The sequence below is a fragment of the Electrona antarctica genome (assembly GCF_951216825.1).
Source record: "Electrona antarctica genome assembly, chromosome: 1".
Classification (NCBI taxonomy): domain Eukaryota; kingdom Metazoa; phylum Chordata; class Actinopteri; order Myctophiformes; family Myctophidae; genus Electrona; species Electrona antarctica.
This window is the reverse complement of record NC_136806.1, coordinates 26,887,073-26,902,961: the sequence shown is the minus strand read 5'-3', so window position 1 is coordinate 26,902,961 and position 15,889 is coordinate 26,887,073. Positions and strand designations below refer to the sequence as shown.

The 15,889-nt window shown below is 39.0% G+C and overlaps 1 protein-coding gene across 1 annotated transcript in view; it reads right to left on the bottom strand.

Annotated features, from left to right (window-relative positions):
- Positions 1-13,898, bottom strand: part of gabra2b (gamma-aminobutyric acid type A receptor subunit alpha2b) — a gene marked incomplete at its 3' end in the record, with an annotated part of 28,453 nt that extends 14,555 nt beyond the window's left edge. The window contains exons 1-6 of the mRNA XM_079505666.1: positions 13,871-13,898; positions 13,284-13,375; positions 11,699-11,814; positions 5,220-5,287; positions 1,851-2,071; positions 646-728 (exon numbers count right to left, since the gene is read on the bottom strand). Of these exons, the coding sequence (XP_079361792.1) occupies positions 646-728; positions 1,851-2,071; positions 5,220-5,287; positions 11,699-11,814; positions 13,284-13,357 (562 nt within the window). The 5' untranslated portion in view covers positions 13,358-13,375; positions 13,871-13,898. The remainder of the gene's footprint in view (positions 1-645; positions 729-1,850; positions 2,072-5,219; positions 5,288-11,698; positions 11,815-13,283; positions 13,376-13,870) is intronic.
- Between the last annotated feature and the right edge of the window lie 1,991 nt (positions 13,899-15,889).

Genomic DNA, 15,889 nt, shown 5'->3' with positions numbered 1-15,889 from the left:
ATACATATACTCCGTGTATATAATGGTTGAGCCCCATGGCAGCTTTTACCGTTGATCCGGTTGCTATGCTACGCCTCCGTCACTACCAGCTATGGGACGTCAAATCTGATGTCCGTTTACCTCGGTTCAAAGCAGGATTTTCAAACCTCCATAAAACCTCCATTCAAAGTTTGGATGTCATTTGTGACTTAGTATCGTGTCGCTCCCGACATGTAAACGTTTCTGGCGAGAGGTAAACAGTGTGCGCTAATGATAGCAAAGTGTGTGTATTGAGTGTGTCTAGGCTGGCAGGGGGTGGAATCTCCTTCTCTTAAAGTGAACACTGATGTTGGCACAGGTTAACTACATTTATGCCAACAGCTAGCGGCACAGAAATAATTAAGCTGTGTATTCCAGTTTCACGTTATATAATTTAGGGCAGCACATTTTAACCCATTAAAACCGGAAAAGCATACAGTATGTGTAATGTTTGCGTTGGCTATTCAAAAAAAGCAGATATACAAGCGCTCGTACATCTGCTATCTTGAAAGTGTGAAAACTACTGATTTAGAAGGCATTTGTAGAATCGACCTCATGTCTTAATACGTTAAAGTTGTCTAGGCCATTGTCTTCACCATCGTCATCCTCATTAAAGCAGTTACTCACAGCTGCCAAATTTCAGGGGGCAGGAGTGGGAGTCCATGGGGAAGTCCTCCAAATGCATGGGACACTCAGCATGAACTGTTAACCTGCATCCAATTAACACAAATGAAGAGGAGCTTGTAAATACATGAAAAGCAAACAGCATAGCAGAAGCTATAGTCATCAAAAGTAAGGGCACAGTGAGATTTTCTCACATTGTTCATTCTGGGATCTGTAATGCCTAGAAGGAGATTACATCATCTATGATAAGACTACTAAAGTACTAAATCTGATAAAGAAATGCATTGTATGCAGCTGGTCTATTCCACCGCACGAAAGGGCTAGGGCAATGTTTTATTAAAATGTATGAACTCAGAATGCGCTCTGACCACGCACTGCAATTTCAACATTGTACTATGATAACACACGAACAGTGATAGAAAGATGACAACGCAAGGGGGCACCGTGGCGCCTGTTGTAAGGTCTTTGTCGAGCTTGGGCGGCCAATCACGGTCCTGGGTTCAGTGTGCCTTGAACCACGCCCCGTCTGCCAAAAGCCAATCACAAACATCCCCATATAATTCATTCCTATACGGGGGCAAGAAATATGTCACATTGCACAATCAACGTATAGTCTACACAATATCCTATGAAGTGAATAGGGTATTATTTAGGCCTTGATTTAACGATAGCCTATCAAGCGAAAATCTAAGTCTGCCCGTCGGTATCCAAGACCACTGACATTTTACTAAGGCATATTTCGTTCATTTCTGGAGCATTTCTTTTAATTCAAAATTTGTGGGGGAAAAAAAAGGAAAAAAAATAAAGATGACAACGCTGCATAAAGCAAGACATACTGTAGTATGAGAAGAGTTCTGTATAAATAGGTACTACTGTATAACGAAGGTATTGTGTATATTGAATCTGTCAGAAAAGAATCAGCGTTATTGTCAGTTTTACAGGTAAAATAAAGTAGGCGAAATTCATTTTTGTGCATAGTTCCCATCGTGTCATTTTCTTTCCAAAAAAAAGAGGGGGGGTAAGGAGATCAGGCAGGAAAAGGTACAGGGGTTTTCAGATATTTACAAGCTTTTGCCACAAAAGGCACAACTGTCTCTCTTAGCTTATTTAAATAAGCATAGTATAGTGCCACGATGAGGCCAATTGTCTTCCTTTGCCTGGGAACTGGGAAGGCAAGAACCGCTACTGTACTACTGACTACTATTTACCTCATGGTGTAGAGAAGGGTCCCGTCATCTTGAATCCTCAACAGTTTATTTGGCATGGTCATGTTGTGAGCTACAGATTTTTTCCCGTTGTGGAAGAAGGTGTCTGGGGTCCAGATTTTACTTGCCATTAAATTGTTGAGGCGCAAAATGTTCATTGGTCCATCAAATTTCAATCTTTCATCTTTCCAGCTTTGCCGAAAGAAAACATCTATTGTGTACTCCTGTAGACAAGTAAAAGAACAAACAAAAAGCACAATCATTGTAGCAAAAGACAAAATCACAAACAATTTTTTCACTGTATATTTCAAACACTGTTCGACCACCCCACTTATTTCCAACATAAATCATTCATTTTTATATATGTTTAATTCAATTTTTTTGATAGGGTCGATTCAGAGTACAGCAACTTGCAATGGGCCTGGTCTACAAGATTCGCTACACCACTAAGATATGTACAGTGTACCTGTCAAAATACTTCCTTAATGTCAACAAAGTACACAATCACAACATCAGAGGGAATTCAACAAACCATGTGCAACTATGCCACTAAAATGTGGAACACCCTACCAACAGCCATTAAGAAATGTGAACCCCTAGACTCCTTCCTTCAAAACCGCTCTCAAAGAGCACTTATGGCCGGCTGCAATTCAAAATTGGCCCCTGTTTACTTTCTTCAACTGTATATATGAAGATATCCTTTTTTCATAGAAGTGTATATTAAATATTCTGATGAATTGAAAATGGATTGCCTTGAGTCTTAGTGCTTTTTCTGGTTTTAGCCACGTAGCAGTTTTTGTATTGACCTGTACTTTCGTTGAAATGTACCCATTCTACATACTGTGTGAATACAAATTTCAATCAATCAATATATCTATTGCTATTGTTCAACTCTTGTCCCTAGTTGGGATTTATATTAATGTCATATTAATTACAGGTCAAATGTGTTACACATACTGATAACAAAATTAAACTAGAAAAAGTGCTCCGCGGCCTCTGCCAGGCCAGGTAGGTCAATATGGGCCATGATCTGAGGTATTTTGTTCAAAGCGAACCATGCCAGCAAACTTTAGATGCCAAATCTTGGCCAATTAGGATGAAATATGAAGAATCAGACAGATCCAATTTACAATTACAATTTACAATTTAGGAATTCAGCAGACACTCTTAATCGAGAGCAAATAACAGGAAGAACAACACATGGTAATACATCAAATATAATAGAGTGCTATGTCTACATAAAATGCAGCATTCTGGATCAATTGGAGAGGCTTAAGTGTGCATGTTTTGATATGACTGATGTCTGGATAAGGGCTGACTCCTGGGTGAGGATGGGTCTAATTTGTCGAATGCTATAGAGTGTAAACCTACAGGATCGAGTGACCACTAGTGATCCGCCTTGATCACACGACTATAGAGATATTGTGTACCGATTTGCGTGATGTTTGGGCAAACTCTGTAGGAGTAATATCAAACATCCTAGCTCATGAATTCAAGGTGAATGATTCAGGTGACTAATTTATTACCAAAACAATTCTAAATGAAATGCTGCTCTACCAGTAACCTTAATTTCTTGCCACTTGAAGACGTGTGCTTTATTCAGATTAAAATTTTCAGAAATGACGCCTGCAGATTTGGGGTGCCTTGAACTGTACCTATCCCCTTGACCTACAATCTACAAAAGCATTGTGCTCTTACCCATTTAAACAACCCCTTAGTTGATGTGAGAGATTCCCATTTGTATTACATTGTGTGACAAGTTAGCCAAAAAAAGAAAAATCCATCTTATGTCTTTGCAAGTGTTGCTCTTTGAATCTAGATGAATATGTAAAACTCAACAGCACTATGGCCATACAGTATGTGAATATGGTCAAATTGCTCATGGCTACAGGTTATTGTCTCCACCAGGCCAAAGGCATGGGGAGAGAGTATGTTTTGCACTCCGTCTGTGTGTGTGTGTGTGTGTGTGTGTGTGTGTGTGTGTGTGTGTGTGTGTGTGTGTGTGTGTGTGTGTGTGTGTGTGTGTGTGTGTGTGTGTGTGTGTGTGTGTGTGTGTGTGTGTCGCCGCCTGTGTACAGCTAATCTCCAGCACCGTTAACCCGGTCGATGCCAAATTTTGCACACTGCCCCAAGTTTTCCAGAACGGCCTGTTATAGCGACACCAGGAGGCCGACTTTTGTTTATATTACTCCTCCAGATTCTGTCCAAAAATTCTGCAAATCGTTACACACGATCTCTATAGTCATGTGTTCAAGACGGATCTGTCCGATATTTCATATTCCATCCATGGCTAACATTGGCTTTCAAAGTTTGTTTGAACAAAATGCCTCAAATCATGAACACAGCGTGCAATTTACGTGAAATCTTTCACGCACTTTCCTACTAGGCTGAGGAATATATCCCACCATTTTCAAATTGGCCTGTTATAGCACCACCAACAGGTGGATTTTTGCAAAACACATTTTTGACAACAAACAAAATGCCTCAAATCATCCAATTGCCATCAAAGGCATAAGAACACGCACCCTTTTCACATTGGCCTATTATAGCACCACCAGGAGGCCACTCTAGTTTATTTATTTTTTACTTTTCAACTTTGTGGCACTGTATGCTATAAAATCCACTGCATGTGAAAGAATCAATCAGAGGCTCAGAGGAGAATATTCCTTGTCCTAGTTTATTTTTATTGGACACTTGGCCAAGGAACAATGCTTCACCCAAATCACTTGCTGCCAGCCATGTGCCAGTTTCTATAACTCACCACTGTCCCATAAATGTGCATTTCTCATGAATGAATTATGATGCCATTATTCCCCACATATGTGTTTCCATGGAGACAATTAAAGCCATTAAAATAAAAGGCTTTAGAGGACATAAGGGGCCCTGATGATATATATGATCAGTAGATGAGCGGATGTTTGAGAATGACTAATAGAAAAGCTGTAGATAAACAAAGAACTGCCTTGACTAATGAGAGTGTTTTCAATAATGTATCAGATGACAATTGTCAGAGGAATAGTCATCATTCCATAGCATGGATAAGCAATTGTCTCACTTCAGAAGAGACGGTAGTGTGGGACACGAGCAGAGACACGACGAAAGAGGAACACAGAGAGACAGGGAACAACTGAGAGAGTGAGGGGGTCGGGGGGAGATCATGAGAAAGAAAAATAACACGTTGGGGGGGAGGGGGCTGGGGGGTTACAGAGAGAATGTTTGTGATGATGCGTTCCAGGAACAGTAATGAATGTGAGACATCTCCTTCACCGTCCTCCCACTGAGAAAATGAACATGGAAGGGCCTCAGCTAAAGGCAAGTGGATGTGGATACATAAAGAATATACAGGAATGAATATCCTATATTTGGTCTCACCATATCCGTATCTGAAACAGGCCCAAAACTGGTGACATAGATGTTTGTCTTCACCTCTGTTACACGATCTGCAAACAAAAGACAAATTAAACAACTGTGGGCAATAAAAGAGACTTCAGTCAACGGTAGTAGGCTAATGTTTATAATGAAATGGTCCTTTGGTTTTATGTTTATTTGTTCTTAAATACAAATCTAAAAAATAACCATATGAACGGAAACAGCATACATACCACTGAAATTATTTATACATACTACTGATACCTTTATGAATACATGTGAAACGCTTGCACAAGTAGCTATCTATTTAAAATTGTATACAAGAAATTGTGATTTGTGCCATATATATCAACCTTGTCATATGTGCATGTGCGAGTGTTTCAGATATATAGATGTATAAATGTTTAACTTGTATGCATGTAAGCATTTTATCCTGTATGTATGTGCATAGTGTGTTTCACATATTGTATGCGTAGTGTTCAGATGATTTACAGATTATGTGAAAGCATTTGTGTAGTATGTGTAAGAGTGTCTTGTAACTTGTGTCAATGTGTCTCATTATTTAAGTCCAACAAAGCCTCTCATACAGAGTGTATCTATGTATGTCCACCAAGGAGCGAAAAAGCAGAAGACACGCACATCCCAGACCTACTAGGCTCAGCTGGGTGCTGGATCAAAAGTTCAACATGTGATGAAAATAAATTAAATCCACACACCGGTTTATGCTCCCATTTGCTACATTTAATTGTGGTATCATTCCGAGCCACCAAAGTTCTGAAGAAGAGGCTGGTGGCTCGATGCGTTAACACTATTGCATTTCGCAAATGGGAGCATAACTGGTGTGCTGATTTCATTTATTTATTAAGGAAAGTAGACCAATCACAGATAACTACACAACTAACTGAACTGAAACTGTCAGTTTCAAACTTTGTCATGCCCATCTGAACATGTTTTGTACCAAGGGAAGACAAGGTTTGTGTTATATATTAAAAAATGTTCAAACACTAAAGATTTTTCTTTTGAGAACTGCTGTTAAACAAGTTTTCTGACAAACTTATGTTGCTATATATTGCTAAAATAAAAAATGACACATGCTTTGCCGGTTTTAATAGGTTAACGCAACCTGTCAACATGCCACTAGAATGGAAGTGAACATCTGTTTCTGACATGTATGTGTGACCATGCGCAGTCACAAATATACTAGCTGAATGGATGATGGTTCAGAGTAGCCACATTTCCAGTGTGTATTGAATTTTTCATACAATCTGGGAACCCAGGGGGCTGGCAAGGGTAAATGAGATAAGTATGCAAAATACACAGTGAAATACTGAAATATGCTGATTATAAAGCAACTAATAGCATACAGTTATAATCAACATTAATTCAGTAATCAATGCAGTTCACTGGAAAGACATTGAGATATCGCATTTTAGGAGGGAGGGCGAGATTGCTGGGGCATTTTAGGCTGCTATAGTTGCTACACCATGAATGCCATGTAAGCTATGATTCAAGCATATAAAACAAAAACATGCCCTAAATTCTCACACTGATGCAATAGAGATGAGGCATGCAAAGGTCTCATGTGTTTTTCATTGAAACAATGTGTAACTTCCAGACAATCTCCAGTTGGTCGTAACGAGTCACTGCATTAAGTCCATTTGCATTCACGACACTGTCTCTTTCAATTATTACAGCAGATAGATCTCTTAAACTTGGTCAATTAAATGAAAAGCTTCGCTTTATGTTTTACTTTACCATCTGTACAACAGAGAAAATAGCACTTTGTAATCTAAAGAGATCATTACTCTTAAGTAAAGTAAAGTGCTCTGATGGAAGGCAAGGCAAGGCAATCTCCTCAGTTCCCATCATAAGGACACCAGACATAATAATGCTCTCTTATTAATGAGATTGTGTGAATCACAAGATTCTGGCAGACTGCAGGATAATAGGTGCAATCCAAGTGCTGACTACTACTAGAGTACAGTATGTACACAAATTACATTATAGAATGAATGAATGAATGAATGAATGGCCTTTTTTTAGCACTGCAGACTGCAGAGTGGCTCAATGACAACTAATACAAAGACATCACCCACATGGTAGATCCATATACCAAGGTGCAGAGTACATGCATACAGAATTTGACTGATTTAAAGCGCCGAAGTCCTGACATCACTTGCTCATCCCCTGGTTCATGGAAGTTTTTCTCTATGGAGAATAACATGGGGTCATCTTAAAATCGTCTCATATAAGCATTGTGGTCCAAAATAAACAAACTATAAACTGCCTCTGGGAGGTGTCTCTGCATCGTTTATGACAGTCAGCCCCAATCTAAATGACATAAATTGAGCCTTTGCATACGCCTGTATACTGTAGGTCGTTGAGGCTAGGGCAAGTGCAACGGCAAGTGCTACGCCACTACTACGGTCAGACTACGGTGGAAGATTAGATATAGTGAAATAGTGAAAGAGTGAAATAGTACTACCACCATGTACAAACCACAAGGCAAATACATAACAAACAGATTAGTTCCATAAAAGACCACCTACATGACAGTTCCGGTGCATGTGCATTTTAATTCCAAAGCACAAACACAACAATATTTATACAAATGACACATCCTTGCAGTGGCAAACCAACAAAAGAACAGCCCTTGGGGGGAAATCTTGTTTACTATTTAAAAGGATCCAGAGTGCATTTAATGCCTTGGGGCGTAAGGCTACTTATTTATAGTAACATTCATACTTAAAGTTCATTTATTCAGCAAGAACACCCATAAATATGTGTGCTTTTAGTCCAATGTGAACCATTTGGTACGTACAGATGGACTCACTGAGGCATTGCTAATTAGTCAGAGGTGACCTGTCTGTGTTGAGAAACTATACAAGTCCCACTGTGTATCCAAACGTTAATTTTACAGTTGACAGTTTGGGCAGAAAAAGAGTATAAATTGTGATGGGCTAAATAAGGGCTAAATAAGTCACATCCATCTAGGTGACTATTGGCTAATATTTGTAATTTAATTTTCTCATGTATACAAAATAAGACAAACAAGTTGAAGAATAAAATATATGAGGGCTACATGTTTGTTGAATCCATAGTTTGAATACTGATCAATTGATATCTGTAAAACATTATGGCAGTATTCACCTGGATCGTTGTCTTTGTATGAGGTACCAGTGATTATATGATGTCAAAGTCTGGATAGGAGAGTTTTTGCTTTCACAGAAATAATATGACAAGGTGACCAAAAGTGTGTTTTCTTGCAAGATCACTAATGATGATGTGGCAGTAGCCAGAGTCAAGACAGAACGTGTAAGACAGTTGAATTCACTGCTGGCTATACATGCCACAACATTTAAAACAAAACATATATTTTGTTAACTTGCATAGATTTGAATCTAAACAGTTCACTATGATAATTTTATTATGGGTTTTCTGTGAATGAAGAAAATTGTAAGATTTCAACCATGGGAAGGTAGGAGCGCACACCAGTAGTGGCGAGGTGCTGACCACAGGAGATAATACTTTGACTTTTAGTCAAAGATTTCAACCACGGCCTGTAAAAGCATAATCTATTATGTTTGGCAATGAATGAATGCGTGAGAAAATGTGTGTACTTGTGTACTAACTAGGCTACTACTATATGTAGCCTCAATTAATTCACGCATCCATCATTTTCTTGCTACCCACAAAGATCTCTGCCTCAGACATTCTCTAGGCTCATCTTTTAGGCTCATCTTTAGCTTTACTAATTGATTGTTGTTGGAGTCATTACATCATTGTACATCAGTGTACGAGCTTTGCCGTCCAGAGAACTGTATAATGTTTATGGTTACAAATCAAACTGCCCAGTGGAACAAAGAGATCAGTGCAAAGATTACATAAATCAGAGGAACATACTGCTTTTGTTGAGTGCAATTTCCCAAAGTGGCTTGCATTAAATTGTAATGAAATCTGATATGTTTGAACTCATATACAGTATCAATGCCTTCCTGGTTTATGAAATATCTGAATTTGAATTTCAGGATACATTTTGTAGGGAGTATTTTAAATGAATGAGTGCATTCCTGAACTTATGAGCCCATTTTGGCCCATTTCCCCCCCTGGCGATATGAATGACCCGTGTTTAAACTTGGGTTCATATAAGAGGTTCATATCATTATAATCCACCTACTGTATGAGCCACAGATGCCACATGCATTGTTCATGGTATGCTATAGGAGGAGAAAGTAAGGTCTTATAGCTGCATGGACACAGTACAGCCCTGTCCAGAAATGATACACAGCAACACGAGACACTGTGGAGGCTGCCTCACCTGCAGCAGAACTCTTCTCTCATAGGAAAATCAACATAATTACCCTCGTAAAGGATCCACTTGACCTTAAAGGGAACAGTATTTGTGGATTCAGTGAGCTCAGTTTGACTGGGTTTTGCCAAAGCCTTGTGCTCTTATTTATGTCTGTTCCAATTTCACTTTCTCTCCATTTCTTTTCACAGGGGCTCTCTAGTGAATTGGATTTACAGTCCAAAAATAGGTTTAATCTATTCACTGCCATAAACCTGGAATTCACTGACCATCTCCAGTGAAATCACTGATATTCCAGGACTGTGCTAAAATATAAACATAAATAAATAAATAAATAAATAAATAAATAAATAAATAAATAAATAAATAAATAAATAAATAAATAAATAAATAAATAAATAAATAAATAAATAAATAAATAAATAAATAAATAAATAAATAAATAAATAAATAAACAGACAAACAAACAAACAAACAAACAAACAAACAAACAAACAAACAAATAAATAAATAAAATCTGAATGAATGAATTGATTTAATGGATTAATTAATAAAGCAAGCAAGCAAGTGGACAATTTTAAGATTATAGCCTAATCTAAACCAGGGGATAAAAATAAGGTAGGCTAATAACTAATTTTATTGTGCAAACCTAACCTATGGCAGAACGAATGAGAATGAACTTGGACTTCATTCGTTATCAGCTAATACAGCATGCTAGCAGTCCAGTGTGCAAAGTCTACCGTCAAGCTGGAGGTCTATCCCCATATGGCAGCTCCAGGGCTGGGCTGATGGCCCTATGAATTTGAATTTCAAATGACACCAAATCCTGAGGGAGGAGCTCAGCTTTGGGGTGAGGGGCCAGTTGGAAATGAGATGCCAAACATGGAGGATGATCGGGGAGGTGAGGATGGATAGAGAGCCACAAATGCTGTACTGAATCCATATGAGAGGATATAATTCTTCTGTCTCAACAAAGAATGTACATTAAACACATTAACAACGCTGGAATTTTAGGGCAGAGTTCTTTTAGACATGGCAAGGTGTATTTACTGTAATATTCCTTCATTGTTACAACCAAAACATGTTGAGATGGATTACATTTTCATATGCAGACAGAAACCTGTTATTGAAGGCAAAACCTCATGAGGCTTATTTACCAGAAATAAGCCTGGAATGGAATTCATTATGTATGATTGCCTAAGGTTACATTCAAGAAACTCAAGTTATGTACCCAAAGATTGTCATTTGCACGTAGAATGTGAGTGATGTTAAAGTACAGTGTTTCCCCATCATGTTGGGGTCGGGGGCCCAACGTTATTGGCCGCGAGTAAATATCACATTATTTTTTGTTTCCTACATTTAGTTTATAACTTAAAAAATCAAGGACATTCCATACATTTGACGATGCGACACATTGTGAGCTTTTAAATAGATCTGCTATTTTCTCTAGTTTGGGTCCCGGGAGACATCAAATTTCTCTTTTGTGAGTTTGGGAATCACTTTTATATTATACCAAATTATTTGAAGAAACTCTGGTGTGCTGAGAGTTAAAACTAAAAAACAGACTAGTTGCTACTTGCATAATGTTGAGATCATACAGTAATGTACACATTTCTCTAGCATTGCAAAGGCTACTATACAATATTCAGCCATACTGTATGTGTACAGTACACACACACACGCACGCACGCACGCACGCACACACGCACGCACGCACGCACGTGCACGCACGCACGCACACACACACACACACACACACACACACACACACACACACACACACACACACACACAATACAGAGTAAACAGTATGTATGTTCATCTAAGGTGAATATTAAAGGGAGATTTCACTTTCAAACATGTTTGTTACTTCAAACTCCATTTTAACCTATAAGTACTATAGACGAATAACAGTTTAAGTCCACACTAATTATCCATAATGTATAAATGATGGATAAGGGGTCAGGACAACTAGGCCTTTTCGTGGAGGGGTCAGAATAAAATTTGGACTTAAACTGTTATTCGTCTACTATAAAGTTTGTTTTATATTTTTATTTTCATTCGTTTTTTTTCATTTCTTATATATGTGTATATATATATATATATATATATATATATTTTTTTTTAATGTTTATTTTATTTCAAGGTGAAATGTTCCTTTAAAGGTCCTTACCCCCGATACCAGGCCGTAGACGATTGTCATAGCCATCCAGCAGTCTGTCCAGGATTCTTGTGAACAGCGTTATGTTGTTTTTGAAGGCATCAGTCGCAGCATCAGCATTCACTGACCTAATCAGTCAGGAGGATATAGCACTATAAGAAGACAAACCATGAACTGTCCATTCTGTCATAATGGCATGATTCACCTGGCATCACGTGTTAATGCTGTTTCATTTAGTATTCGATTAGAAATCTGTAATATTCAGTGTCCTCCGGGTTCCAGAGGTAACCTGAGCTTATCTGTGATAAGAGCAGGTGTAGTGATGGCTCTGGGATCTGAGAACTTAATTTGGAGCCATCTGCAAGTGTTGCAGATCATCACTTGCAGATCTTCTGTGATTTGAGGAGACCATCTCTGATATGCCAGGGCTCTTGTCTCTTTTCAATGTAACTAGGACACTATTGTCTCCACCAGGCCGAAGGCATGGGGAGAGAGTATGTTTTGCACTCCGTCCGTGTGTGAGTCCGTGTGTGTGTTTGTGTGAGTCCGTCCTTCTGTTACCAGCTAATCTCCGGCGCCGTTAACCCGGTCGATGCCAAACTTTTCACACACACTCCCTAGATGCCAACGATGAACCTCTGCCCCAACATTTCCCAGAACGGCCTGTTATAGCGCCACCAGGAGGCTGACTTTTGTAAAACACATTTTTGGATATTACTCCTCCATATTTTGTCCAAAATCATTACATAGTATCTCTATAGTCATGTGCTCAAGACAGATCTGTCCGATATTTCATATTCCATCCTGAATGGCTAACATTGGCTTTCAAAATTTGCAGGATTGGCCCGTTTTGAACAAAAAGCCTCAAATCATATGCACTGCAATTTAAGGTGATGAACAGGTGGATTTTTGCAAAACACATTTTTGGAACAAAATGCCTCAAATCATCCAATTGCCATCCAAGGCGTAAGAAGAAATGGCACCCTTTTCACATTGGCTTATTATAGCGCCACCAGGAGGCCACAACCTGACCTGCCCTGGTGGAGACCTGTGCCCTGAGGGGCACTTTTTCTAGTTTTCTATGGCCTGGTTTGAGAAAGAGGTTATTGTTGAACATGAGAAATTAACACACACTGCACAGGCAGGCACACACACACACACACACACACACACACACACACACACACACACACACTGTAGTAGGCTACACACACACACACACACACACACACACACACACACACACACACACACTGTAGTAGGCTACACACACACACACACACACACACACACACACACACACACACACACACACACACACACACACACTTACTAGTTACTTACACACATACTTCTTTAGTTCTTTTTACAAAACAACTCTAAACTATCCTATCAAAACTCAACTGAGCATACAGTAGGCTACTGGATAGGCACAGGGCAGGCAGGCCACTTATATGGGCTAATGCATAACTCAATGCATTGTGCCCACACGTTCCATCATGAAACCGTGATTTGAAGTCCAATTCCCCTGAAAGATGACGAGTGATCATCAAAACAGATCGTTCCTTTAAAGGAATTCCTCATTCAAACATCTTACCTCGTTTGCCAGAGCGCTGCCGCTGTCAACGCGAGACAGATCAGAAGTGTAGAAGCGCACTCCCTATTCCCCATGGCTGCATGTAGCTACTCCTACACACGAGAGGCAATAATGAAGACACGTTCAATTACTATCACACGTACGGCGATGCGTTCGGCTCTGCATTCTTTCTGATGGGCCTTTCCTTTTCACCAAATTATCCTTTTAGAAACACTTGCTGTGTGTAAGTGGATAATTGATCTTCTTCCCACATCCAACCCAGCCTGAACCTTTGCGTAAAGAGGAGAGACACCATGCAAGTGATACTAATTAGTATTCACTGACACGTTGCTTATTGCTACCAGTAAATGAGAATCCACGTTAGAAAAACATATCTGCTCAAGTTAATCAAACGTTTCGATAATATAATATAGGCCATAGTTGGGAGCAGGAAATTCCTACAAATACTTTTATTAACGCAAAGCGGGACATGTAGGGCTTCTCTCCCACGCGTCTGAGCATTCTGGTCTCAGTAGTCTCTTGGTCTGGATAAATAAACAAATCGCAATAAACAAAAAACGATACGTTAAAGGAAAGGGCAGACTAACCTGAAGTGAAGAAAGTATAAGGGATTTGCAGCTTAAACCGTAGAAGGAACAAAAAAGTTCAATTCGACGCCCTCTCCCTTTAAATGATGGAGCGCAAGTCTATCAGAAAAAGCTAACCGCCACTATTACTGTCTCAGCCAATTGCAGTACAGCTGAAATATAAAAGCGCTTTCATGGTTTCAGAAAATAAGTTAAATAAAATAAAGTGGAAAATAATAATTGAAGAGCTGGAGTGATCCTTGGTTTTAAATTGAACTGCACAGTATCCTCTCCATTTGTTAACAGCTCGATGTGATTCGTGATAAGGAAGAAAGCACATCTCAGTCTCCCTCATCTCAACACAAAACTACAAAGGATGAGAGGATACACACAGGGTCCTAAAGATAGTTTCGTAGCCAATTCACTGAAAGGTCTCACGAGACCCTCTATGTTCGATATGCTGTGAACTAAGAAGATCATGCACATTATGTGACTGTCCCTCTAAAATTGAGCAGGTGTTGAAGTCGTGATTGTGATCGGCGCGCGTAGCCTATTGATTTCACAGCTTATTAGATAACCCCGATGACAATATATAGATGTATATAATATAGATGTGCTGCAGCTGCTGAATATAGACTAAGCAGTAGGCAGCCTTTATTTATTTTATTTTATTTTATTTTATACAACCTTAGGCTATTTCCTCTTGCTTATTCCAGTACACTGGTAAATCTTTTTCAAGTGAGAGCAGCAAGATATAAAGAATACAGTAGTAGACTACACAAATATGAATGTGTCATACAAGAGCACTTCCTCCTGATTTAACAAAATCTTCTTGTTCAACATATGCATGTTTAAGTTGACTACAGTAGGCCAGTATATATAGTAACTATGCATTGCATGTTTCAGGTAGTGGCAGTGCTACCCTATAACAGCAGGCCTACATGCTTTGATAGGAGAGGTGACTAACTCATAAAATATATTTAGCGAAAATAGGTAATAATAATAATAAGGGTAATAATACTACTACTAATAATAATAATACAACTGTAACAGTATTTGTATAGCACCTTCCATGACATGAAATGCAGCTCAGTGCTTTACAGAGCAATGGAGAACATTCTGCAAAAATAACAAATTTACATTCAAGGCCACAATTTGTCTTGTTGCAAGGCTGCAAGGCATTGTGAGCTTGTAGATCTATTTTAACTATTTGATGTACAGCAAGTATACTGCATAGCTGTAGGCCTATAGGGTTCATGACAAAAACAAATATTTGTCAAAAATCGTGACAAATATTTGAATATATTATTATATTTTAAATCTTAGCTCAAATCTTTGCTTCTGGGGGTCACTGGAATAAAATATTTTGAGATGGAGGGGTCGGTGGTGTTTCATACATTTGTAGAATCGGCCTCATCTCAGGACTTATGGGATAAGTGGCTTGCAATGATGTGGCTAGTGTCTCTGGAGGTAGTGTTTTTTTAGAAGGCTCCGGGCTTCATGTTGAACTGTCCTGGAGCATGAAGAGAAGAGACAGACACAGTGACTCCCTAACTTGTATGAATGTTTGTGAGGTAAAGATGCTATTGAAATGCTAACATGGCTTAAAATATCCTGAAAACAGAATACTGATGGTAGACTTGAGAAGAGAACATATCACTTCTATTTTAACTTCCCCGCTGGTCACCTGTCTGCTTTAAAATTAATGATAAGATTTGAATGATTACCTTTAAGGCACTTTATGACCTGGCCACTGATTACATTTTTGAGTTAGTGGGGTTACTAACTCAAAAATTACCCTGAGGCCCTTAGGTGGTTGTTCCCGAGTGGAGACTGAAGACAATGGGTGACCGTATTACACCTTTGAGGTCTAGATCCTCGACTCTGAGATGACCTGTCTGAGATGACCTGTCACAGAAACCCATGGAAGGCACTGGGTTTCTTCCTCTTTTTTATCAAGGGGTTTTGCTTCTTTGCAGGTCTAAGGACCTCATGTTTGCTCAAAGGTCCATCAGTTTTTATTTCTACCCCCTGTTTTGC